Raw genomic sequence first — 26,009 nt, 5'->3', positions numbered from 1 at the left:
CCATATTAACAGGTACCTCAGTTTTCTTCGGGTGAAAGAATACCTTTCACGAGGCAGGGCAGCATGTCAGGGAGTTGTCAATCCCACATACTATGGCATCTGCACTCCAGGTGACTATGCCATGTTCACAGGTACTTCAGCTTTCCCCTGGTGAAAGAACTTATGAAAAACTTGTGTAGTAGCCAAAAAAAAGATGGGTAAAAGTGTTCAGGTTACAATAATGTACGCGTATTTCAGGAAACCTGTAAACTTACTGGCTTTCAGTGGAGCCCATCAGAAGTAGATGTCTGGCAGATTTAAAGAAGCAGTAGACGATAGAAAAGTTGAGGAAAGTTGAACCCTTGAGAGTGTTGTCAGTCTCAGCCAGATATTAGAGTGTCTGTGCTCCAGCTGACTGTGCCTCGTTAACAGGTAACTCAGTTTTCCCCTAGTGAAAGAACACCTTTCACAGGCCCAGGCAGAAGGTCAGGAAGCTGTTTCCCCCCGGAAAAAAAGGCAGTAAACAGGAGACTGTTTGTCTACCTGAGCCACATGGTTGGGGAAGGAAGAGTGCTGTAGTGGTGTGCTTAGGCAGGGGGGACCAGCCAACATAGATGCTGCTGGGGCTGGTCCTCCAAAGCTCAGCTGGAACCTGTTAACATGGTGCTGTCTGTCCTCTGGCAGCAGCGGGGACAGCCCACATACATTCTGCAGGGGCCAGCTGAGGTACCTGTTAACCTGCAGTCAACTGAATATAGATGCAGCCCCGCTAGGGGAGTCTTCCCTGCTGTCACGTTTTGCCGTACAGAGTCCAGCCTGCCCCCCAAAATCAATGCTGTATGGGGAGCCTTCCCCACTTGTGACAGCCCCTGAAAATCTTTGCCACAGGGAGAGCCTTCCTTCACCCCATGCGGGCTAGGATGTGCTGCTGTCTGGAAAGCATGGTTGACATTGCGTATGGTGTGGTAGGGCGTGAGCTAGTGCACCACATGGTGTGGTTTGAGCAGGGCCCAGAACCCTGACTGTATGGCTCCTGTGGGAGAGGGGGGCTGCTCCGTAGAAATTTGAACTTCAGAAAAGAAGTTTCTTGGCCTCTCCGACAAGCATGGCCCTCACAGTCTAGCCACCACCTGGTGGCGTGGGGTGGAGGCTGGCCTGCCAGCCACCTGGTGCGGGACAGGCGCTAGCCACGTGGGGAGGTGCTGGCTACAACCCTGATTGCATGGTGCCTGCGGGGGGAGAGACATTGCAGCATACTTTTTTCTGTGTTTCACATTTGTATCTTGTCCCCTCTTGCTATATCCTGTGCGGGGAAGAAACCTGTGCAGGACATGCTGCCCTGCTGTTTCATGTGCTGCTGTCTGGATCTCACTGCCAAGCCACCACATGGTGTGGTGGGGCAGGAGCTAGCCTGCCAGCCACACAGAGGCCCTGGCTCTCCTGATGGTTCCACGCTTGGGCTGCCTGAAGTGGCTAGATGCAATCGTCACACTCACCATTTAAAAAAAAAAAAAAATTCAAATTGCTGAGGTTCCTGTTTCCTACTGGAGAACAGCAGTGGGTGGGGAGCGATGACCAGATAGGACACCTCTGGGGGCATTGTGGGATAGTTTAAAAGCTAATAAAATGAGTCTTAATGCTGCAGTCTCCACCTGTATTGTTCAGCTTTGCAAGTTCGACTTCTTGGGTTACCGTGGGGGAGGGGAGGGTGAGCAGTACAAAAACTGACATTATAGCCCTTTAAAATCAACCTGTTGAGCGCTGGGGTGGAGACGCATAGTTTATAAAATTGAACTTAGACCCTTACATTCAACTTAATCTAGTGTAGACCAGGTCTGTGTAACTTGTGTCACTCATAGGTGGAATAATCACAACTCTGAATGACACAGGCTGTGCATACGTAGCTGTGGTTTAGTTTGTGTGTAGCCATTCAAAAGTCTTGGACGTTCACGTTTTCATCTTATGTTAAAGTTAGACTTTTTCTTCCTGTGTGACTCTGCCCCTGAGCTTCAGATGTATGCACGTGTTAGCCAATGTTAGGATAGTATCTCTTCAAGCTCAATGGTCAGCATTGAAATTATATTTTTGGCTATCCCAGTGTACATTTTAATCTGCATAGGTGAAGTTACGGTTGATTTCTGAAATTGATTCCTGAAGATGACCATGACATTTAAGGAACATGTCACTAATTGTTAAATCTTTAGGAAGTTTTTCTGGCTCCTCCCCTTCCTCTCTTTATCATTCATGCACTCTCCTTCCTCTGAATGCCAGCTGCCCTTTTTTTTTTTTTTTTTTTTTTTTTTTTTTAACCCTCCACTCAGGGAGCTCACAGCTGACAGGCATCAGGCCTGGGCTTCCTCAGCTGACTCCCACTACCCTTTTTGGGCGAGCCCACCATGACAGAGTTCTGGGTCAGGTTCTCTGGCCAGTAATTTGTCACACAAATATATATGAAAACTATGTGATACACAAGCCTCATGATATTGTTTTCTCTAGTTTTCATGATTTTATAATACATTTGTTTTCAGCTATGTAAGTCCCATTACTGAGTTTTCTGCGGTTCATTTTTTGGAATTGTAAGTTTTCCATTTACCAGGATTATGGACAAATGCATATTTTTATGTTTACAGGTGGTTGAACTGAAGCCAGGTGGAAAGGATATTCCTGTCACCAGTGCGAACAGAATAGCCTACATCCATCTTGTAGCAGACTACAGGCTAAATAAACAGATTAGACAGCATTGCCTTGCATTCCGACAGGGTCTTGCCAATGTTGTTAACCTTGAATGTCTTAGGATGTTTGATCAGCAGGAAATACAGGTACTTCTGTTTAGCTGTGCTGAAGATATTCACTTAAAAACAGTTTTAAAACAAACAAACAAAAAAGTTAAATTTCTACTTCTAATCATCTAATTGTCACCACACACAGGTTTTGATTTCTGGTGCCCAGGTTCCAATTAGTCTGGATGACCTTAAATCCTTCACAAACTATTCAGGCAAGTATAGCACAGTTGTGCAAATGAGCTGTTATAGCTGATTCAAAAATAAAGAATGTTTGAAAATTTTTCTTTTCAACTTCTTACAAAAGATGAAGCCTAATCTTGTTCTTTAATGGGAGTGGCAAAGCTCTCAAAATGCGAGGCCTTTGGATTTCCTGAATTTAAGACCGTTGGAGCTAGAGTTGTACAGCTGAACCTGTATTCAGGCACCTATGTATTAAATAAGTGGCCACATGTTCAGAGGAGTGAGCATTGCAGCTTTTTTTTTTTTTTTTTTTTTTTTGTTAAATCAGTAGGAGTTGGGGGACTAAGGAGCTTTGAGAGTAAGGCCCAAGTGACTTTAGAGGTCTGTTTCAACTCAAGCATTCAGATGCTTACCCTTCAGGGAATCATGAAGGGATCATTCTTCCACCCTTACTCTGCAAGCAAGCCATTAAAAACATTAGCCCTCATTGAAAAGCTTTGCTCAAGGTTGCAGAATTGGGCCAGACATAAATATCTGTGTATATTTTAAAAACTGATTTTTACTATATTATCTTCACCCTTTTCTGAGCATAATGAATAAAGAAATTTGGTTCGAACTCATTATTAATGCTCATTGATTTTTGTACCCAACTCAGAAAAGATGAATTAATATTTTATGTATGCTAAAATATTTTTATTGTTGAGTAATTCTTTGAATCTCAAGAAATGTTTTGTTTCAGTGTTTTGCCCGGAGAAGTTTCCTTGCACATCATGCTTTTTCCTAAGTCAAAAATATACTTTGTGTAATGAAATTTTCTTCCTTTATGAAACAGAAAATTAAATCACAGATTGCATGGCAATTCTGTACACTGCCAAGTCATAAGTACCAAATTTCAATCTGCCTTTTTTCTTTTAACACAGAAATCATCAATCTATCATGATTGTATAAATTTTAGCTACCTTTGAACAGCCTAGCTGTCACTGTCAGTAGGCATTTAAAAGCAACAAGAAGTCCTGTGGCACCTTATAGACCAACAGATATTTTGTAGACCAAAATAACTGTTGGTCTATAAGGTGCCACAGGTTTTCTTGTTGTTTTTGAAGATACAGACTAACATGGCTACCTCTCTGATAGTAGACATTTAGTATTACCATTTTCACTTTCCAACTATTTTTACTTTCGTTAAAAAAAAAAAGTTGTTAGTAGTAATGTTTTTTTCAAAGGGGACCAGAAATTATTTTAAAAAACAAGGTTGATCTTTAAATATAATAAATAAGACTGGAAGAAAACTCTACAAAACACAGGTATGAAGTAGTAGGGGGAAATGTTTGGATTACTAATGCCTAAAGAGACTGGGAGGTGATAGCTAACAACAAATCAGACGAATTGGCACGCCAATTTTAATTTATTTTAAAACCTAACAATAATTGATAGGATTGTCTCTAAAGTGACATATTAAAAATAGTTTGTTTACTTGCATAGTATATAAAACAGATTTGTTTTCTTTAAAAATATTCTGAAATTTTTTTCTTAGGAGGATACGCTGCAGACCATCCGGTAATTAAAATATTTTGGAGAGTTGTGGAAAGCTTTACCGATGAAGAGAAATGCAAGCTACTGAAGTTTGTAACAAGCTGCTCTCGACCTCCTTTGTTGGGTTTTAAGGTACACAGTTTCCAAATTTTGATTAAAATTAATCACGTGGCTTTGATTAGAGTGCTTATATAGACTGTTAGCAATGTATAATTATGAAAGAAACAATCTGGCTGGTTTAAAATATGTGAATTCATAACTTTGGGAATTAAGAAAATGCAAGATTATCTGTTTATAATAACAGTTGCTACTTAAACATTTGCAAATGTGCATAATGAGTATAGTTAATCATATAGCTTACATATATTTTTGTTAAACATTATTTCATATTCATGCTTTAGGACTGGAGAATTCCATTAGGTGGCTAGTGGGACTTTTAAATATGTATATGCCATTAAAAATTCTTGCACTTTGTTGTGAAGGGTGATTGCTGGACAGCTTTTTCTGCGTCTCATCTCGATTAATAGTGCACATAAAGCGGCATTGCCATCAGTTTCAGGGAATAGACTGACAAGTATCAGAAGGGCAGCCATGTTAGTCCATATCTGCAAAAACAAGATTTCCTGTGGCATCTTATAGACTAAAAGATTATTTGGAGCGTAAGATTTCGTGGGCAAAGACATGCATGACACGCATCTGATGAAGTGGGTCTTTGCCCACAAAAGCTTACGCTCCAAATAATCTGTTTAGTCTATAAGGTGCCATAGGACTGCTCATCGTTTTTAGGGAGTAGATTGATTTTTAGTTTGAATATGTTCAGAAATAGGCAAAAGATGGTTTAGGACATATCAGCATCCACTGTACCTCATCAGCATTTGAATCTGGTACAGTAAACCCTTGATTTAATGGACTAATGAGGGGAGAGGTATCTGTTAAACCAGAATGTCTGTTAAATATGAGGGTTTACTACCCATCCACCCACCACTGCCAGGATCCCCTAGCCCCAGTCCCCCACACCTTCCAAAAAAAAAAAAGGGTGGGGGGGCCACTGGAGCTGGAACCCCTGGAGCTGGCTGCATGGCTGAAGCTGCCAGACCGTGGCTGGAGGAGCCTCGCCACGTGGCTGCAAGTGTCGCTGCACTTCCTGGAGAAGGAGCTGCCACCACTGTTGGAGCTGCCACGTGTGCCTCCCACCAGGGGCTCTGCTGGTGAGAGGAGTGCATGGCAGTTCCAGCAGAGGAGGCAGTGACTCCTTCAGGGTGCAGCAGTGGTAAGTCCCTTAGCTTTTTTATTTTTTTTTTGGAGGGGGATGGGGGTGGATTTAGGATTTTACAGACCCCAGTGGACTTCAGGGACAACAGGGTTGTCCATTATTCCCAAAGTCCACTAAATCGGGGTCCGTAAAATTGAGGGTTTACTCTAACATATTTCTCATGTTTCCTTTTGAATGTCATTTGTCTGCTTATAATTCATTGTTCATCCAATTATTGTGATAAGAAGTAGATTTTCTTAGACTGCTATTTGCAACAGAGTTTGAATGCAGAAAAATATTTATCTTCCCCCTTTTAAATGTTAGTGATATGTTTATGCAGTTTTCAATCATAAAATGTTTTCACTTTAAGGATGTTTAGATCAGGTGTTTTGGTTTGGTCTGATTTTAATAGAGACAAACTGTGAAATTCCAATGCAAACTAGAATTTGGATTCCAACTTAAAGTTTTGTGAATGTTCAGTGCTAGTCTTTACTAAATACATTGTAAAGAATAGACTGTCAAATATCAACATTGTAGTAATAGTAAATCTGTTATCAAACGCTATAGTACCACACTATCTAACAGATTAATACAAATCTCTACTTATCTGGAATGTATAGAAAGACATCAGCACAGACAATCTTTTTCAAATAGCACTTTGCTATATTGCGCTTTTTAGCTCTTATCTCAGATGTAGTGCTGAATAAACTTACTCTTAACCTGTACAGTTAATAACATTTCACATTATAAGGCAATTTGACGCTATATTTAACTAGCAACAGTGTGGTAAGTCATTTTTTATATTTACTGGCTAAATATAGACCTGTGTACTGATGGGAGAGGAATGTAAGTTCTGTGTTAAGTTCTTATCTCTAGATTACAAAATAACTACTTACTTTTATTTAGAGTTGTTGGTGAGAGAATTTTCTCACTAAATATTTCAAGAGCATTTCTTAAAATTATTTTAAATATGAATGGTTTGTAGTTCAGATGAGTGAATCAGTATGACGATGAGGAAAATATATTGGAAGTTCTGCACACTTCCACCAGATATAAAAATTATATCTGAAAACTTGTGTTAAAAGAACTTTATGGTTTCAATGTGAAGAAGTGCCAGAATTGAGGTTGCCTGTATAACTTTAATTCAGCCGTCTTGTGTAAATGCATTAGGCAATCGTTTTTACATTATCACCTACTACTCTTCCACAAGATTCTGCCCAATTCAGTGAAAGGGTACTTATTTAATATTCCTTTTGATCCTCATTCAGTTTGCATCTTTTAGGAACAAAAGCAGGGATGGGCTTCCTCCATTCCCCTCCCACCTTGTTGCAAATTCCCTCATGCTCCTGGAGGGGCATTGGAGACACTATTTCCTCAACAGCCTCTGTAGCTTTCCCGTCCCTTCTTTGAATTTCAGCACAAGACTCCTTTTTGCTGCTAACAACCCTTGGGATGGATTCAACCACATCATAAAAGTCATTTCCCAAAATAAATGTAAAATTCAGTGACACAACAATAGTTAGACAAGCTTGCTTCTGTGCATCTTGTACCTGTACCTTAGCTAGATGCACAAAGATCTTAAGCTGTCCCTGCCCCATCCCCCCCACCCATTCCAATTTCAATCCTGTCTCTTTCCCTAGAAGAATATTCTCATTAATCAGGTCTCTTCTGACCACAGAAATCTCTGTACCAATATCCTCACATGCTTTGCAATTCCATGCAGTTCTGACCATATGCAGGTGCTCACTACTTGGCTGTGGAATAAATCCCTGACAAATCCCTTGTGGTAAGTGGCCACTGCCTGGCATGCCTCTGCATTCTGGGAAGAAGCATTTCCATTAGTTACCTACTGCATGTTCCCACACAGAATTGAGCATTTGTTCCATAGGTGCTCAGTGGAATTGCAGTGATAGCACCCTTAGGGCTCCTCTGTCTCTGCAGGAGACTTTGGGTGAGTAACCAGGGAGTGGAGTTGAGGAGAGAACACCCATCGTCCCATCCACCATTCTTTTTCCTAAGGGTAAAGCACTGACTTTGCCTCCCCCCAAATTTAAATCCCTAAGCTTTAAAGCCTGTGATTTACCCCTATTATGTGCTTGTGATTGCTCAAACTGATCAGCAGAGTAAGCAAGAGATTCTGCTGATTCCACTTTTTTATCCCATAAACACTGTTGTACATCGTTGGACATGTTCATGAACTGTTCCTTAACAACTAAATGCCTTCAAAGCTTCAAATACCTTTCTCTCTGATCCACTTATCTAACAGATTGCTCAATTGGTTTACATAAGCCACATTACTCAGCCCAGCCCCTCTCCTAAGGCTTCTAAATTTTACCCTATTGGTTTAAGGTGTAATCTGAAGCTGTTGTAAAAACAAACCCTTGAGTTTGCCACAGTCTGAAGCCTCACCAACAGGCATATTGAATCTGTCCAGTCAGTTTTGCAACCAGAATGGTCATTTTCTGATCCTCGGGATTCGAGTGGATGGTGCACAGTCTCTCAACAGTTATGAAATGTTCAGTAGTGTCTCCAAATTCAACACAAACTGGACATGATCATTCCCGTTTATGGATTTCTGGAGAGGTGGATCCTGCTGCATTGGTTCTCTGTTTCTTTCAGCCCAGTGCAACTAGTTCATATTTTTGAGCTTCCCCCGGACAGCCTCATGCTTTTCCAGTGCCATGGCGCTCTCATGAGCAGCTTTTTGGGCTTCTTTTTAGACTTTCAGTTCTTTCTCCTTCAGTTCTAGGGCTAACCTCTGGGCTTCCAATTCTTTTTCCTTGAAAGCTAAGACTTGCTCATGGGCAGCTCTTTCCCTGACAGCTTGCATTTAAATTTCCAGTCTTTTTAATTCCATCTGTCTTGCATGTAGCTGCTCATTCTCCTATATTTGAAGCATGTGAAGTTCAAGCTTCTTTTGAATCTCACTCTTGTTTTGATGATTTTTCCTGCCTCTATGTCCCTTACTCAAAATAAGCAAACAGAAAATGACAAACCAGTAACCACTTTGTTCTCCAGCCATCACATGCAGAACTCACGTAACATCACCACTAGCACTCCAGAGCAACCAGCTGTGCACACTGTCCTCCTTGACTGTGCCATTGGGTCACAGAGATTTCCTTTGGACTCTCACTTGATGGCCTGATTCTATCACTGAACCTGCTCACCTATCCAATGCAGTTCCTCACCACCCTGTCCTGCTGAGCCAGAACCTATAATCTCCACCACAGAGCTGGGTTCATAGCCTGCAACAGACACACTGGCTGTTTCAACACATGCCACTTTCTTTGAAAGTGGCATGCTAATAAATGTCCCAAAATATGCTAATGAGGCATGGATGCAAATTCCCTGCACCTCATTAGCATAAGATCACGTGGTTTGGAGTCCGGAAGACATTCTTTTAGACTTCAAAACGCTATTGAGAAGCGCTGTCCCCGGGGGTCTTCCAGAAATAAGTCCTTCCTGAAAATTTGCAGGAAGAAGGGGCCTCCGGAAGAAGGACTTACTTCTGGAAGACGCCCCCGGGGGCAGCGCTTTTAAATGGCGTTTTAGAGTCTGGCAGAACGTCTTCCGGACTCCAAACCACATGACCTTATGCTAATGAGGTGTGGGGAATTTGCATCCATGCCTCATTAGCATATTTCGGGCCATTTTTTAGCTTGTTAAAGTGGCATGTGTAGAAACGGCCACTAGAGAGCAGCTCAGCTCTGGGAAGGCTGTCACAGGGACTTGACACAGCACTCAGATATACAGCCCCACTGGGATCAGAACTGCAGATGAACCTATGTTAAACTGCATAAAAGTTTTAGACAAAGCAAACTCATAAGTTGTTCACTCCCTTTATCAATGAAAGAGAGAGATGGACAGTTGTTGTCCTTCCCCAGGGAACAGTTGTTTACATCGGGATTAATAATAATAAAAAGTGATTTTATTACACATAAAAGGTAGAATTCAATTGGTTGCAAGTGATGATGGATCCAAGTAAGTTACTAAGCTAACTAAAAGAGAGCACGCCAGCTAAGATTAATACTCTAAGAAACTTCTAACATGTAATTTCATACCTTAACAGTAGTTCTAATAATCTTTTCTCAAAAGCTAGACAGCCTCATAGCTTAGGCATGATTCTTCCCCCCTGTTCACTCTTATACGTTCTGCCAGTCATCTGGGTGGGAAGCAGGGTGTGTATTGGTGTCTGCCAACTCCCTATGGTTTGGTTTCCTGCCTAAAAATAGCTTCTGCCCCAGGAGGAAATCCTGTGTGTTCAGATTCAATCCTTTCATACCTCCAATGGAAACGTACCATATCCAAAACAGGTTTCTGCATCTGTTGACCTGTTCACATGTCTTACCAGGATCAGCCATAATCCAGTTTTATAGGGAAAGCAAGACTATTCATAGTTGTTATAACGAGTGCTGGGCCATTAAGTTCCTTGATTACTGCTAATGGCCTTCTCTAGCACATCTAGACATATAAGTAGGTTTATATTTCATATTTCTAACCTGAAATACAGGTATGATATGTGCACGCAAATAGAATATACGCATTCAGGGGATTACAAGCTCTCTGGTGATATGGCCCATTTTGCATAAAGCAAACTGAATTTAAGAGGCATAATGCCATTGTATGCACCTATAGATGGTAAATTAGTTGCTACATTTTCCTAGTCTCATGACCACTCCATATGGTGCCAGTGAAAGCAGAGATTAGAGTCATAAGAGACAAGCAATAAACACCAGCCAGTTCCAGGACTTAAGCAGTGCACAGATTTGGCTAGAAATAGCACCCTACCAAGTAGGGCATCCCGTTGGCACCAGGGTGCTCACCAACCACCCAAGATAACTTGGACTGCTAATAGCTGTGCCCCAACAATCCAGTGTTTGCTGTTCAGGCCCTCATAGGTGTCTTCAAGTTGTAAATGGATACCGGAAAAGTGTATAATAGGCAGTGGCTGTTGGCATGCATGTTCATATAGTGGTATCCTATGATTAATGTTTGAACAGTGCTCTCAAGATGAAAAGCACCATGTACTGTAAGTGCTAAGTATTATTAGCAGTCAAATAAGTCAAACGGGTATCTGAGTGTTATAAAAAAATTTGCAATATGTTGAGAGTGGAAATTAATGAAAAATGTCTTCTATAAGTATTCTATAGCAGCATTAAAACAGATATTAAATTTTGCTATTAAAAACCCAATCATTTGCACTCAAACTCTAAAATCTTGTACATACTACATTGTGGAACCTTCACCTTTGCTATGGTTCATATTTATTTAAGAGAAGGGATCATTTCAAAGTTCACAGCTTATAAATAGCATAGTCTAGATTTACAGCATTTAAAAATTATTAGAACCCGTAGTGCCAGATTATCGGACTCAGAATAACATTTGCTAAAGCTAATTAAAGTTTAATAAGTTTAATAAATGTGATTGTTAAAGACAAAAAAAATCATTAAAGTGTGGTTGAAAATTGTTAAGTTCCAATCAGGTCACATAATAAATTGATGGTGCTACTTACTTACAAACTGTTGCAGATTCCCGTTGTACAGTATTTAATTATGCAACAAATGGTGCCCTTGGCATGACATTTCAATATAGAACTTAATTTTTTACATTTTTTTAAAGCTTAAAGTGGGAAAATGCAATTAGCATTTTGAAAGGAACACGAAAATTGCAGCATTTTATCTGTGAAACACATTTTAAGGCCTCCATTTAAACAATAATTTAACTTAAAATCTCATTGACCTCTTGCCATAGGGTAGTTTTTGTAACATTTCCAAAACCAGATGATCTATTTTAGTTCAGGCAAGCATTTGTTGAAATTAATACTCCCTTGTCAATGAAAGCAAAGCATGATGTGTAACAAATAAATGTCCTTTGCATCCCTGTGTGTCTTGGTGAGATAAACTTGATTTCTTAAGAGATCAAAAATTATACATGAAATAAACCTCAAATATTTGGTCAACATATCAGAGGACCAGTCCAGATTTAGCCAGATTTTACCCTGTAGGTTTTGTTATGTAGGGACATAACTAAATGATTCTGCGGTACATTATTAGTACTCTCCATCTTAAAAACACAGAAGTGTATGTGCTGAAAAATACTGTCTTGTGTGAAAAATATTATGTACCTCAGGAATAAAAAAAAAAGTGAGTACAGTAAAGTCTTACATATCCAGCAATCCCAGGCCCAGGAGGCTGCAGATATTCAAATGTTCTGGATGGTGGAGTGGTGTCTTCCCTCGGTCCCTGATGTGGCTCTATGTGATGAGGCTGGCAGCTGGCTCACTGCCTGTGGCTTCAATGCGGCCATACGCTTGGAGGTGCTCATGGGTAGCCTTCAGGGCATCACACCAGCCAGACTACCCATCCCATCTGGCTAATGCAGGCCCTCCCCTTGGCAGGGCAGCCTTATCCTGGGCTGTTGGCTCAGGGACACCCCATCACCAAGGACCACTAAGCGTTCATCACTCCTTGGGTGGCAGCTGTATTCTGCTCCCTATGTGAGCAGTGGGTGCGAGAGGAGCTGGGAGGTGGCTGCGAGCAGGTTGCAATCTGAGGCGGATGGTCACATGATAATATAACATTTAACTAATGTTTATTTGTGGTATTGGCTTAATACAATGTGGGTCACATATTAAGGTGAATGTAGAGAAAGTTTAAATTGAATATGAAATTTAAAAACCCTTTATTTTAGATTGATACACAAACTCTAATGCAGGCGTGTCCAACCCGTGGCCCGCGGGCCGCATGCGGCTCTGGACAGCTAGTAACGCAGCCCCACAAGATCGTAAACTTTTAACATTATTATGTGATTTATATACATTAACTATATTATATATTTTATATGCGGCCCAGTTAAGCCGAAAGGTTGGACACCCATGCTCTAATGTGTAAGACTTACACTAGACTCGGTATGATATGTTTGTCAGCAAGAGAAGAATGGGGTTTTATTTTTTGTAAGTATCTTCACATGTATAAATGGATCATGGAAAAACAAGAAACAATAAGGAAAATAATGTTGTCTTTTAAAGAAGAAATATTGTAATCTCCACAATTCAAAGTGAGCTGAACAGGCCCAAAGATGCATGCCATTATGTTTAGTCCCACCACTCTTGGTGGTCTTTAGCTTCCTATCAGAGCTGAGCAAATAGTGGATATTTTAGTTCAATGAGTGGACGAGGGGACAAGCAGATTGAAAGTACAAACATGTTCCTGTTCATTTTGGATCAAACCCTTTTTCCACAAAAATTTGAATGACTGTTTGCGTTTTCATTTGTTTCATTTAATTGGTTTCAGTTGTTTTTCATCCTTTTCAGCAGATTTTTTTTGTTGTTGTTGTCCAAATGTCCCTTTAAAATGCCAAGTCAAACTGAAAAATTGAAAAGTTTTGTTCAAACTATTTTGATTTTTTTAAATTCTTTCAAAAACTTTTTTCATCATCTGAGTCCCTTTGCCAAAATCCACTTGAATTCTGTTTTAATGTATTGTGAGAGCCTACCCACAAATGCTTCTATCTATGGAAGACTATTAGTAATTTAAAAAAAAAAAAAAGGCTCAGCTTTGCTCAGGGAACTGGTGCATTTTCAGTAAGTATACAATTATTAGGAAATTCCGGTCCCCAGCTTTTAGTCTACTAATTCTATCGTGATGTGGAAATTACAGGGATTATATATGCTTGGAAGACTTTGTAAGGTGAGCCTTTACTTAATAGTACCTAAGGTTTCTGCAAATGATTTCGTAGTTGCTCTTTCTGTATACCTACCATTTTTAATTTTCCTGTTTGACTGTTTGTGTGTACCCAGATATTTGCAGAGTATAGCAGGTGAATAATAACACCACATCAAGTTATTTTTCTCCCCTACTAGATCATATGACATGTTTTCTACAATATGGCCATCAATATGTTTCTGCCATATTGGATCATATTACTGGTCCAAACAGCATGTCTGTGACATTGGCCAGGGTCAACTACCTCTGAAGAAATTAATAGAATAGGGCAATTTCAGGTGATCTATCTTCTGTCCCCCAACAGCAGCTTCTGGCAGTTAGCTTAGAGACACCTGGAACATGGGGTTGCTCCCCGTATTGTCCTGGCTAATAGCCATTAGTGGACTTGTCCTCCATAAACTTATGTAATTCTTTCTTGAATCCAGCTATATTTTTGGCCTTCAGGACATTCCATGGCAGTGATTTACAACCCTATAGCTATGTCTACACTGGAACACTACGTTGAAGTAGCGACATCAAAATAAGCTACTTCGATGTGCAGCAGCCACACATCCTCCGGGACTGGTGCAGTCGACGTTCAACGTCAACGTAGCGATTTGCAACATCAAAAGGGGCCCCAAAGGGGAGTATCTACACACCAAGCCGCCCTGATGGAAATAAGGGGGCTAGGAAAGCCTGAGGACGGGGTCACAGAGCGGACTAGCCCTTCCAGGCAACAGCAAGCTGTTCCCTTAACAGGCCCCTCCCAGACATCCTCCGCCCACACAGCACGAGGTCTGCAGAGCCGACAACAGGTTGCAGACCCCCAGCAGCAACAGCAGCCAGAAGCCCTTAGGGCCATCTCTGAGGCAGGGGCTGCCCTGCTCGGCACCTGTTAGCTGATGGTCAGGTGAGATGCCTCTATGCCTTGTATTAATATGAGATTTCAACTGCTAGGACAGAGCTCACTAGTGACCAGGCTGAGAGCCGCTGCAAAGCAGCTAGGTTCTTTGTTTTGTGTTCGGGTTAGCACAGTAACAGGAGGAGTCAGGTTACCACTTAATCAATTACTTTTTCTTCTTCGAGTGGTCCCCGTGGGTGCTCCACAATAGGTGTCGGGCTCGCCCGGCGCCGCAGATCGGAAATCTTCCATCAGTTTCTCCTGGATCGCACATGTGCCGGCGCGCACCACCCCCCTGCGCGCCCCCAGCCGTGTGCGCAATCCGGTCCCCGCCAGTTCTTTCTCAACCGCCATCGGCTGCAGATGGAATCCACTCAGGCTAAGGCCAGAGTCAGATTACTTAGTGGTTTTTTTCCACGTGTAATTTGTTGTTTCGGTTATTAAACAAAAAAAAAAGAGAGGGAAAGCAAAGACAAAGAGAATATCAGCAAAACAAAAAAAAAAAAAAAAACAAAGAGAGAGAGAGAGGAGCGGAGAAGAGAAGAGCGGACGTGAAGGCCATTTAGGCCGCCCGCTGCCCCGCAGGCCAGTGATCACTATTTGGGGTGGAAAGGCACGGATTAACTGCTAAGTACCCTATTAACAATAAAGGACTCACCGCAATGGCCTCTTCAGGTTTTAAAAAGCGGGAGTCATGCCATGAAGCTATGCCGGCCTCCATGGGGCATAGCGAAGGCATCTGACACCTGGGGGAATTACAGCTTACCCAGATGTGTTCTCACTGTGCTAAGCTCACAGCCAGGGCCAAGAAGGACAGAGCGATGAGGCGTAAAATGCTCTTGTTAATAAGGCTCTCCAGCCGGACTTGCCGGAGAAGCCTCACCCAGGAGGGCCCTCTGGGTTGCATAAGAGGAGGGCAGCTTCTTCTTCGAGTATCCCCGTGGGTGCTCCACATTAGGTGTCGGGCTCGCCCGGCGCCGCAGATCGGATCTTCCAAGCAGTTTCTGCCGGACCGCGCATGCGCCACTCCCCCGCGCGCTCCCGGCCACGTGCGTGATCCGGTCCCCGCCAGTTCCTCTTAACCGCCGTCGGCTGCAGACGGAATCCGAACTAGACTAAGGCCAAGTAGCGTATTCAATGGCTTTAACTGTTTTTTCTTTAAAGTTTTTCAAGTACTTAGGCTACTGCAAGTTAGCCGGTTGCTATTTTTAAAAAAAAAACAAAAAAACCTTCGTGCTGACAAAGGGCATGGAGTTCCTGTTCAGCCACCCACAACCAAATTCCTTGGTGGTGGAGTCGTCGCAATGTGGGGGAACAGACAAACATGCCATGACCTCCACCCAGGCCCCACCTCCAGGAGGCCTCCCACGTAGCGAGGCTCAAGCAGGAGGTAGACCATCTCATGCTCATAGGGGCAGTGGAAAGAGTGCCGGAGCAACTGCAAGGGAGAGGGTTCTACTCGAGGTACTTCCTCACGGGGAAAAAGACAGGAGGCGGGAGGTCCATCTTAGATTTTCGAGGCCTCAACCGGTACCTGCGCAAGCAACGCTTTCGGATGATCACAATCGCCTCCATCCTTACGGCACTAGACGATGGAGATTGGTTCGCAGCCCTCGACTTATAAGACGCGTATTTTCACATAACTATTCATCCGGCTCACCTACGATTCCTCTGGTTTTTCATGGTAGGCAAAGAACATTTTCAATACAAGGTCCTACCGTTTGGCCTCTCCTCGGCCCCCAGAGTCTTCACCAAGCCCTTGGCAGTGGTGTCAGCCTACCTGCACAGACAGGGGGTATTTATATTCCAGTATCCGGATGACTGCCTACTCAAAGGGGCCTCGAAGGAGGAGGTACTACGCATGATATGCGTCACAGCAGGCACGTTCTCTTCGCTCGGCCTGGTTATCAATCTGACAAAATCAAAGATAGACCCCACACAGGACATAGAGCTCGTAGGGGCACGCATAAATTCTATTACAGCGAGGGCGTATCTACCAGAGACTCGCTTTCGGGCCGTCGGCTCCCTCGTGCAAGTCTTCACCTTCAGCCCTAGGGTGCCGGTTCTCACGTGCTTACAGCTGCTGGGCCACATGGCAGCAGCGACGTTCGTAGAACAGAACGCCAGGTTACACATGCGCAGCATGCAGCACTGGCTGGCGAGCGTATACAAACCGGCAGCACACACTGTTCACAGGGTGGCGTCGCCCACAACAGAGGTGCGCAAATCCCTGCAATGGTGGGTAAACCCCGAGAACCTGCTAACAGGGGTACCCTTCCACCAACCACACATATTGGTTTTTTCTTACTACAGATGCCTCCGTCATAGGGTGGGGAGCACACATGGGCGAAGAGGTGACGCAAGGGCTGTAGTCCTCCACGGAGCAGTCACTGCACACAAATATACTGGAGCTCAGAGCAGTGTTCAACGCCTGCAGACACTTTCGAGACCATATAAAAGGCAAAGTAGTCGGGATCAGTACAGACAATACCTCCACCATGTTTTATATAAATCTGCAAGGAGGAGCTCGGTCCCGTGCCTTATGTGCAGAAGCAGTCCGGTTGTGGAACTGCTGCATCGCCAACAATATAACCTTGAAAGCCTCGTACTTCCCAGGCGCTCACAATGTGAAGGCAGACCAGCTGAGCAGGCGTTTCGCACTCACGCACGAGTGGCAGATCCGTCCCGATCTGCTGCAACCGATTTTTCATGCATGGGGTTTTTCCCCAGATAGACCTGTTTGCTACTCAGCACAACAAGAAGTGCCCACGATTCTGCTCCAGGGCAGGACTGGGACGGGGGTCCCTGAGGGACGCCTTCGCGATCTCATGGAGGGGCCCCCTGCTTTACGCTTTCCCTCGCACAGTGCTCATCCACAAAGTGTTGCAGAAAGCCAGGAGGGAAGGAGCCTGAATGATCCCGATAGTCCCAACGTGGGATCGACAGCAATGGTTCCCCCTACTCCTGCGCATGTCGGACCAGCCACCGATGCCCCTTCCGGTGGCGCCAGATCTGCTCACGCAAGCCCAGGGGTCCATAGTGCATCCGCACCCCCAAGGCCTGCGACTACAAACGTGGTTAATCCATGGCTCAGCTCCCTAGAGAGCACATGTACGGAGGAAGTGCAGCAAGTCCTAGAAAGTAGCAGGAGGACTTCCACCAGGAAGACCTACAAGCAGAAATGGACTCGCTTTACGGCATGGTGTTCTACCAAACAGCTAGCCCCCCTTTCGGTGCCTATGGCTGTGATATTAGAGTATTTACTGGACCTCAAGAGAGGAGGACTCTCACTATCCTCGTTTAAGGTCCACCTTGCCGCCTTTTTGGCATTCAGACACGGAGAGACAGGGCACATGGTGTTCGCCCATCCCATGGTTACCAGGTTCCTCAAAGGGCTGGTAAACCTATACCCCCCTCGGAAACCGCTTCCACCTTCGTGGAACTTGGACCTGGTGCTTAATGCGAAAAGGGGACCACCGTTCGAGCCTTTGGCCACGGTTTCCCTCTGCCTCCTTATGATACAGACGACCTTTCTTCTCACAATCACGTCAGCTCGCAGGGTGAGCGAGCTTGCGGCAGTTATGGCAACGCCACCCTGCGCTGTTTTTTCCAAGGAGGCGGTAACCATACGGCTGCACCCAGCCTTTGTTCCTAAAGTTTCTTTCTGAGTTTCATACTAATGAACCTATTGTTTACCCTCGTTTTATCCAAAGCCTCATAACTCTAACAAAGAGGCGCACCTACACCTCCTGGACGTGAGGAGGCGCTAGCTTTCTATATAGACAGGACCAAGTCCTTCCAGAGAACGGATAGACTCCTAGTCTCTATCGCTCCCAAATCAAAAGGAGAATGTCTCTCTTCGCAGAGAATCTCGAAGCACATCGTATCTTGCATAAAAATGTGCTACAAACTCAAAAAGACTCCTTTACTGGCCATGCCCAGGGCTCATTCCACTAGGGCGGTGGCAGCATCAACAGCCTTTTTTCAAGGGCGTTGCGCTAAAAGACATTTGCAGAGTGGCGACCTGGTCATCCTGTGACACCTTCGCCAAACATTACGCCCTTCACAGGGTATTCCAAGAGGATACCCGTCTCTCGGCAGCGGTCCTCTCGGGGACAAGCTGCACATAATCCGATTACCCACCTCCTATCTTGGGTTACTGCTGGGTAGTCACCTAATGTGGAGCACCCACGGGGACACTCGAAGAAGAAAGAAAGGTTACTCACCGTAGTAACGGTGGTTCTTCGAGATGTGTCCCCGTGGGTGCTCCACTACCCGCCCATCCTCTCCGCTCCGGATCTCTGTTTAGTGTTTTGCAGGAGCATCCGAGGCGGTTGGTCAAGGAACTGGCGGGGACCGGATCGCGCACGTGGCCGGGAGCGCGCGGGGGAGTGGCGCGCACCGGCGCGTGCGTGGTCCAGCAGAAACTACTTGGAAGATCTGATCTGCGGAGCCGGGCGAGCCCGACACCTAATGTGGAGCACCCACGGGGACACATCTCGAAGAACCACCGTTACTACGCTGAGTAACCTTTCTTTTTCTCTGACCCCCTCAGCGCAGAAACAAAGGAAGCTCTCCCTGGCTCAATCCTTGCCATGCGTTTGCAGCGAGCAGGACGAGCGGAGCACACAGCCACCAGCCACATACTCAGGCAAGCGGCAGCGCACGTGGCAGAGGCTGAGCCTCCGATTATTCAACAGCCAGCACACACGGTGCCTAGAACGTGAGCCAGGCAAGCGCTGGAACTGGCGGCACCGCCACAGGTGGCACAGACCCCCGCGGCACCAGCGGTGCAGGGCTACCAGGCACGGAGCCTGCAGGCACCGGAGGGGGATACCCGTGCGGCACCGCAGCTGACGGTGCCGAGATCCCCGGCACGGAAGGGGGCGGTGCCGGCCCCGCAGCGGAGGGGCAAGGCAACATCAAAAACCCGGCACCGCAGTCCATCTCTGGACAGGGCTGCACTGCTGTTAGCACCAAGCCCTCCCCCGTGATACACACGCCGCACCGAAGGCCTTTTTCTCCACTGGCCCATCCGGAAAAGAAAAAAAAAAAACACCTCCTCCGTTCCTCCAACCAATGTCACCATGGCTTGGGCCACCTTCACCATTTCTGGGATTGGATCCCCTGGCATACTATCACAAGCCAGTTTTCACCTCTATCTGTGTCGTCGCAGAGGTCTCGCTCTCCCAGACATCAGGGGTACACACCCCGCGAGTGGTCTAGGTCTCCATCCCCGGACCCTTGCTGCCATGGTCATCCTTATCAGGCTGGACACAGACAAACCGCAGGCCTACACCCAGGGGTAGGTCCCCCCCCGGCTGCTCAATACCTCCGTGGGCACTCCCGATCGGGGACGGAAACACAGTTGTCTAAAGGGGAGTTAATTTTAGAACCCCGAGACTTTCCTTTACAATCCTCCGGCGAGCAAGTGTGTCATCGACCGCAGGAACTCGAGGGTTCGAGCAAGGTTTACCTTAGTGGTTCCTTCTCATCCTCCCCAGATGAGGCCATGGCCCCCGGGGAAGTCTCTCCCCCAGATGACTTTAAACAGTTTCAGGAGCTGTTTAAAAGGGTGGCTTCATGCAAGACATTCAAACGGCAAAGGTGCAGGAGAAACATCACAAACTCCTGAAAAATTTGAGACCCCCAGCTTCATCTAAAATTGTTATTCCGCTGGACGAAGCCATTCTGGAGTCAGCCATTACTATATGGCAGACTCCGGCCTTTGTTCCGCCTACGAACAAGAGAGCGAATAAGAAATACTTCGTCCCGGCAAAGGGCATGGAGTTCCTCTTCAGTCACCCACAACCAAATTCTTTGGTGGTTGGGTCGTCCCAGCAGAGGTCAAAGGCTTCTCAGTACAAATCGGGGGATCAGACATAGATGCTAAGAAGCTAGAGCTGTTGGGCAGGAAGGTATATTCCTCTCCTATCCTGCTATTGAGAATGGCAAATTATGGGCACACCTAGCAAACCAAAATTTTGATAATTACTCCGGGCTTACTCCCCTCATGGATTCACTTCCGTAAGATAAAAAGCCAGTGTTAAAGGCGATGGTTCAAGAGGGCTACGCAGCATCGCGGACGGGAGCCCAGATTGCCCTGGACGTGGCAGACACAGAGGCACGTTCAACAGCTACAGCCGTGGTCATGCGTAGAGAATCCTGGCCCCAGACATCGGGTATCTCGAGGGACCTACAGGCGAAGATCATGGACCTTCCCTTTGATACACAAAAGCTGTTTGCGGACTCAACCGACTCGGTCCCTCACCCCAATAAGGACTCGAGAGCTACACTTAGAACCTCGGGCATTTATACTCCCCCATACAGGAGGGAAAACTTTTACCCTCAGCAAAGACCCTACGCTTACAACCACAGCATGCTCAATATCAACAGGGCTACGGCCAAGGGCACTATCAATAGCGGCAACAGTACAGAACTCCTAGGCGACGTTCTCAACAAAGCCGTACACCCTCAGGTCAGGCCCAAAGGCAACAAGTTTGATGGGTATGTCGGGGGCTGCACTATCAATACCCTCGCTCAATGCCACTCTCATTTCATGTTCCATCATCGCCTCAGACCGTTCCACTCCCAATGGCAAAAGATCACCACAGACATATGGGTGCTGGAGATCATAGCCACGGGTTACGCAATCCCCTCCCAGTCGCTTCCACCGACGAAGCCTCCCACCAGGCCTCACATCAGGGACGCTGCCACAAGGCAAGGCTCAAGCAGAAGGTGACTCACCTTATGTTCATAAGGGCGGTGGAAACAGTGCCGGAATAATTCCAGGGGAAGGTTTTTATTCACACTGCTTCCTACCAGAGAAGAAAACAGGACACTGGAGGCCACCTTGGATCTTCGGGGCCTCAACAGTTACTTGCGTAAGCAACGGTTTCGGATGATCACAGTTGCCTTGATACCCACGGCACTGGACGATGGAGACTGGGTTGCAGCCCTCGACTTACAAGATGCTTACTTTCATATAACAATCCACCCGGCACACAGATGCTTCCTCCACTTCACGGTCTGCCAGGAGCGCTTCCAGCACAGGGTTCTTCCATTTGGCCTCCCCTCGGCCCCCAGAGTCTTTACCAAAACCCTGGCAGTGGTATCAGCCTACCTGCACAGACGGGGTGTTTATTTTTCCCATATCTGGGTGACTGCCTGCTAAAAGGGACCTCGAAGGCAGAGGTCTCATGCATGATACGCATCACAGCGGACACGTTTCTTCACTGGGCCTAGTCATCAACCTTGCAAAGTCAAAGTCTGAACCCACACAATATATAGAGTTCTTAGGGGCACACACAAACTCTATCACAGCAAGGGTGTACCTACCCGACGCCCACTTCTGTGCAATCAGTTCGCTGGTGCAAGTCATTACATACCGCCCGACGGTGCCGGTCTTAATGTGCCTACAGCTGCTGGGCCATATGGCGGCAGCGACGTTTGTGGTACAGAATGCCAGGTTGCACATGTCAAGCCTGTAGCATTGGCTGGTGAGCGTTTACAAACCGGCATCACACACTGTCCACAGGGTGGTGTCGCCTACAACAGAGGTGCGCAGATCCCTGGCGTGGTGGGAAAACCCTGAGAATCTGCTAGTGGGGGTGCCTTTTCACCAACCACAAATTTCTATTTTTTCTTACTACTGACGCCTCCCACATAGGATGGGGAGCGCACATCGGCGACAAGGTAACACAAGGGCTATGGTCCCCTGCGGAACAGACGCTGCACATAACCATGCTGGAGCTCAGAGCAGTGTTCAACGCCTGCAAACATTTTCGAGATTACCTACCTGGCAAAGTAGTCGGGATTCAATACTGACAATACCTCCCCTATGTTTTACATCAATCGACAAGGAGGAGCACGATCCCGTGCCCTATGTGTGGAAGCAGTCCAATTGTAGAATTGGTGCATCGCCAACAACATAACGTTTAAAGCCTTGTACTTGCTGGGCGCTCACACTGTGAAAGTAGATCAGCTGAGCAGGCACTTTGGAATCACGCACGAATGGCAGATCCGCACTGATCTGCTACGGCACATTTTTCGTACATGGGGGTTTCCCCAGATCGATCTGTTTGCCACAAGGTCTTGCACAAAGCCAGAAGGGAGAGAGCTTGCATGATACTCATCGTCCCGCTTGGGATAGGCAGCAATGGCTTCCCTTGCTTTTGCACATGTCAGACCGCCCACCACTCCCTCTACTGGTGGCACTGGACTTACTCACACAGGCGCAGGGGTCCTTAGTGCACCCGCACCCTCAGGGTCTGCACATACAAGCATGGCTAATCCATGGCTCAGCTCTTTAAAGAGCACATGTACGGAGGGAGTACAACAAGTCCTGGAATGTAGCCGAAGGACCGCCACCAGGAGGACTTACGAACAGAAATGGACTCAATTCACAGCCTGCTGTTCCACCAACCAGTTAGCTCCCGTTGATGTTCCTATACCTGTAATACTAGAATACTTATTGGACCTCAAGAGAGGCGGGTTTTCTCTATGCTCGCTAAAGGTCCACCTCGCCGCTATATCAGCCTTTCGGCATACAGAGGAAGGGCCCACGGTATTTACCCATCCTATTGTTACCAGGTTCTAGAAGGGGCTGGTAAACCTGTACACCCCTCGGAAACCGCTTCCACCATCGTGGAATTTGGACTTGGTGCTCAGCATGCTATCAGGTCCACCTTTTGAACCATTAGCCACAGTTCCCATACATCTCCTTATGATAAAAAAGAAAAAACAAAAAAAAAAAAAACCTTCCTCCTTGCTACTACGTCAGCCCGCAGGGTGAGTGAGCTCGCGGCAGTGATGGCAACGCCGCACTGCACAGTATTCTCAAAGGAGGCGGTAACCTTAAGGCTGCACCCAGCCTTTGTTCCAAAAGTCTCTTCAGAGTCCAATCTTAACGAGCCAATAGTTTTACCCTCGTTTTACCCGAAGCCTCACAGCTCCGGCACAGACGCACGCCTGCATCTCCTGGATGTGAGGAGGGCGTTGGCCTTCTACATAGACAGAACTAAGTCCTTCCGGAAAATGGACAGGCTCCTAGTCTCTCTTTCTCCCAGGTCAAAAGGAGAAGGTCTCTCTTCACAGAGAATCTCTAAGCACATTGTGTCGTGTATAAAAATGTGTTACGAGCTTCAAACTGCTCCTTTGCTGGCCCCGCCCAGGGCTCACTCCGCCAGGGCGGTGGCAGCGTCAACAGCCTTCTTCAAGGGCATCGCGTTAAAAGACATCTGTAGAGCGGCGACCTGGTCTTCCTGCGACACCTTCGCCGAGCATTATGCCCTGCCTCAGGTATTCGAAGTGGATACCCGTCTGTTGACAGCAGTCCTCTCGGGGGCAAGCTGCACATCAACCGATTACCCACCTCCTTACTTGGGTTACTGCTGGGTAGTCACCTATTGTGGAGCACCCACGGGGACCACTCGAAGAAGAAGGAGAAGTTACTCACCTGTAGTAACAATGGTTCTTCGAGATGTGTCCCCGTGGGTGCTCCACCACCCGCCCATCCTCCCCGCTTCGGATCTCTGTCTAGTGTTTTTCAGGAGCATCCGAGGTGGTTGGTCAAGGAACTGGCGGGGACCGGATTGTGCACACAGCCGGGGGCGCGCAGGGGGGCGGCACGTGCTGGCGCATGCGCGATCCAGGAGAAACTGCTGGAAGATTTCCGATCTGCGGCGCCGGGCGAGCCCGACACCTATTGTGGAGCACCCCCAGGGACACATCTCGAAGAACCATCGTTACTACAGGTGAGTAATTTCTGTTTATTTATCTAACAAGTTAAGCTCTTACTGTTACAATGTTGCTTTGTTTACCTAGCAAGTTAAGCTCTTGTGGTTACAGTTGTTACAAGGTTTATGCTTTGATTACCAATAGCTAGCATACACTCTAATTCATAGGTCTATACTTGTTAAATGCGTGCAAAAGAAATAAAAAGTAAAATACCTAGCCAGTCTCCTCCTCACCCCTGCATTACCAGCATGGCTTGGCCAGTTTCCTCTCAATCCCTTGGGAAGAAGTCCTTTGTCCCTTTTTCTCCAGGAGTCGGGCGTCCCCGGGGACCTGGGGAGACCCCCCACCCTCCTGTCCGGCAGGAAAGATGATCAGAGCTCAAACAGGGGGTCTGCCGGACCCCTCTTTTATACGTAGGCTTCTTCCTTGGTTTAATTGAATTAAACTGTCTGCTGCTACTTCTCAGTAGGCATCCTTCAGTCTGCATAGACTATGGATTGTGCCCTTTATAGTTTCAATTGAGGGCTTCTTTTACAGCGTCTACTGTGACTGTTAAGACCCACACGAGAGTGACAGTCCTTGCTGCATCTCTTGCAGATGTGGTGGGTGTCTGGCAAGTCCTTAGTGTGCTTTCTCTGTGCTCGCTTCTCCTCTGCTAGCTGTCTGATCCTCATCTCGCCCTTCTGAAGGCCCTTGTGTAACCCCTGCCTCCATCTGCCGCGGTCGTCTGCTAGTTCTTCCCAGTTGTCCAGCTCAATGTCTACCTCTCTGAGGTCTCTCTTGCAGACATCTTTGTTGCTCAACTGGGGGTGTCCGGGAGGTCTTTTGCCAGAGGCTAGCTCACCATACAGAATGTCTTTTGGAATCCTTCGATCATTCATCCTGTGGACATGGCCAAGCCAGCGGAGCCGACGCTGCCGGAGGAGGGTGTGCATGGTGGGGATTCCAGCTTGCTCGAGGACGGCGGTGTTGGTCACTCTGTCCTTTGATGACATTCCAAGGATGCGCCTGAGGCAGCGCAAGTGGAAGACGTTCAGCCTCTTTTCCTGGTGGGCATACAGGGTCCAAGTCTCGCTGCCATAAAGGAGGGTGCTGAGGATGCAGGCTCTGCAGACTTGCATTTTGGTGTGAGTGTACAGCTTTTTGTTATTCCACACTCTCTTGCTGAGTCTCTGAACCCTTTCAGCTTTCTCTGAGTTTGCCGTCTTTCTGGCCTCAATGCGGGGCCTTCCAGCAGGTTTAGAGCGGTACAGCTTCTTGGGTCTCAGCTTGAGCTTGGAGCAAACTAGCGAGTGATCTGTTTCACAGTCAGCGCTATGATAGCTGCGTGTCAGAAGGACGTTTTTGAGGTTATTACGCCTTGTGATGACCACGTCTATTTGATGCCAGTGCTTCGAGCGTGGGTGTCTCCATGACACTCTGCTGTGGCTTCGTTTGGAAGAATGTGTTTGTGTTGCACAGATTGTGGTACGTGCACAGTTCAAGGAGGCGCTGTCCATTGTCATTCATTTTTCCCACACCGAAGTGTCTTAAGCAGGAAAGCCATGAGGCCCAATCAGCTCCAACTCTTGCATTGAAGACACCCAAGACGTACAGTCGTTCACGAGCAGGTATTTGCACTACAGCAGCACTAAGCGCGTGATAGAACTTGTCTTTTACTTCTGGTGTGGCGTACAGGGTTGGAGCATAAGCGCTGATCAGGTGGACGGGACCGGCGCAAGTTTGAAGCGTGATCCAAAGAAGTCTTTCTGATCCGCCCATGACTAATTCCACCATTTGTAGAAGGGTGTTTCTGACAGCAAAGCCAACACCATGCTCTCTGGGTTCTTTTTGGGCTTGACCCTGCCAGAAAAAGATGTAGTCCTTTTCGTTTAGAGATCCCGAATCTGCGAGTCGCGTCTCTTGCAGTGCAGCGATATCAACTTGGAGCCTCTTCAGTT

General features: G+C 46.3%; 1 protein-coding gene across 5 annotated transcripts in view; it reads left to right on the top strand.

Moving 5' to 3' along the window:
* UBE3C (ubiquitin protein ligase E3C) overlaps positions 1-26,009 on the top strand; it is a 181,985-nt gene that overhangs the window by 138,852 nt on the left and 17,124 nt on the right. For all 5 annotated transcript variants that reach the window (XM_074985064.1, XM_074985065.1, XM_074985062.1 and 2 more), the window contains 3 exons: positions 2,610-2,798; positions 2,908-2,974; positions 4,477-4,607. In XM_074985064.1, the coding sequence (XP_074841165.1) occupies positions 2,610-2,798; positions 2,908-2,974; positions 4,477-4,607 (387 nt within the window). The remainder of the gene's footprint in view (positions 1-2,609; positions 2,799-2,907; positions 2,975-4,476; positions 4,608-26,009) is intronic.

Source organism: Carettochelys insculpta, chromosome 2 (genome assembly GCF_033958435.1).
Source record: "Carettochelys insculpta isolate YL-2023 chromosome 2, ASM3395843v1, whole genome shotgun sequence".
In the NCBI taxonomy this organism is placed as follows: Eukaryota; Metazoa; Chordata; order Testudines; family Carettochelyidae; genus Carettochelys; species Carettochelys insculpta.
This window is presented reverse-complemented; position numbering and strand designations above follow the sequence as displayed.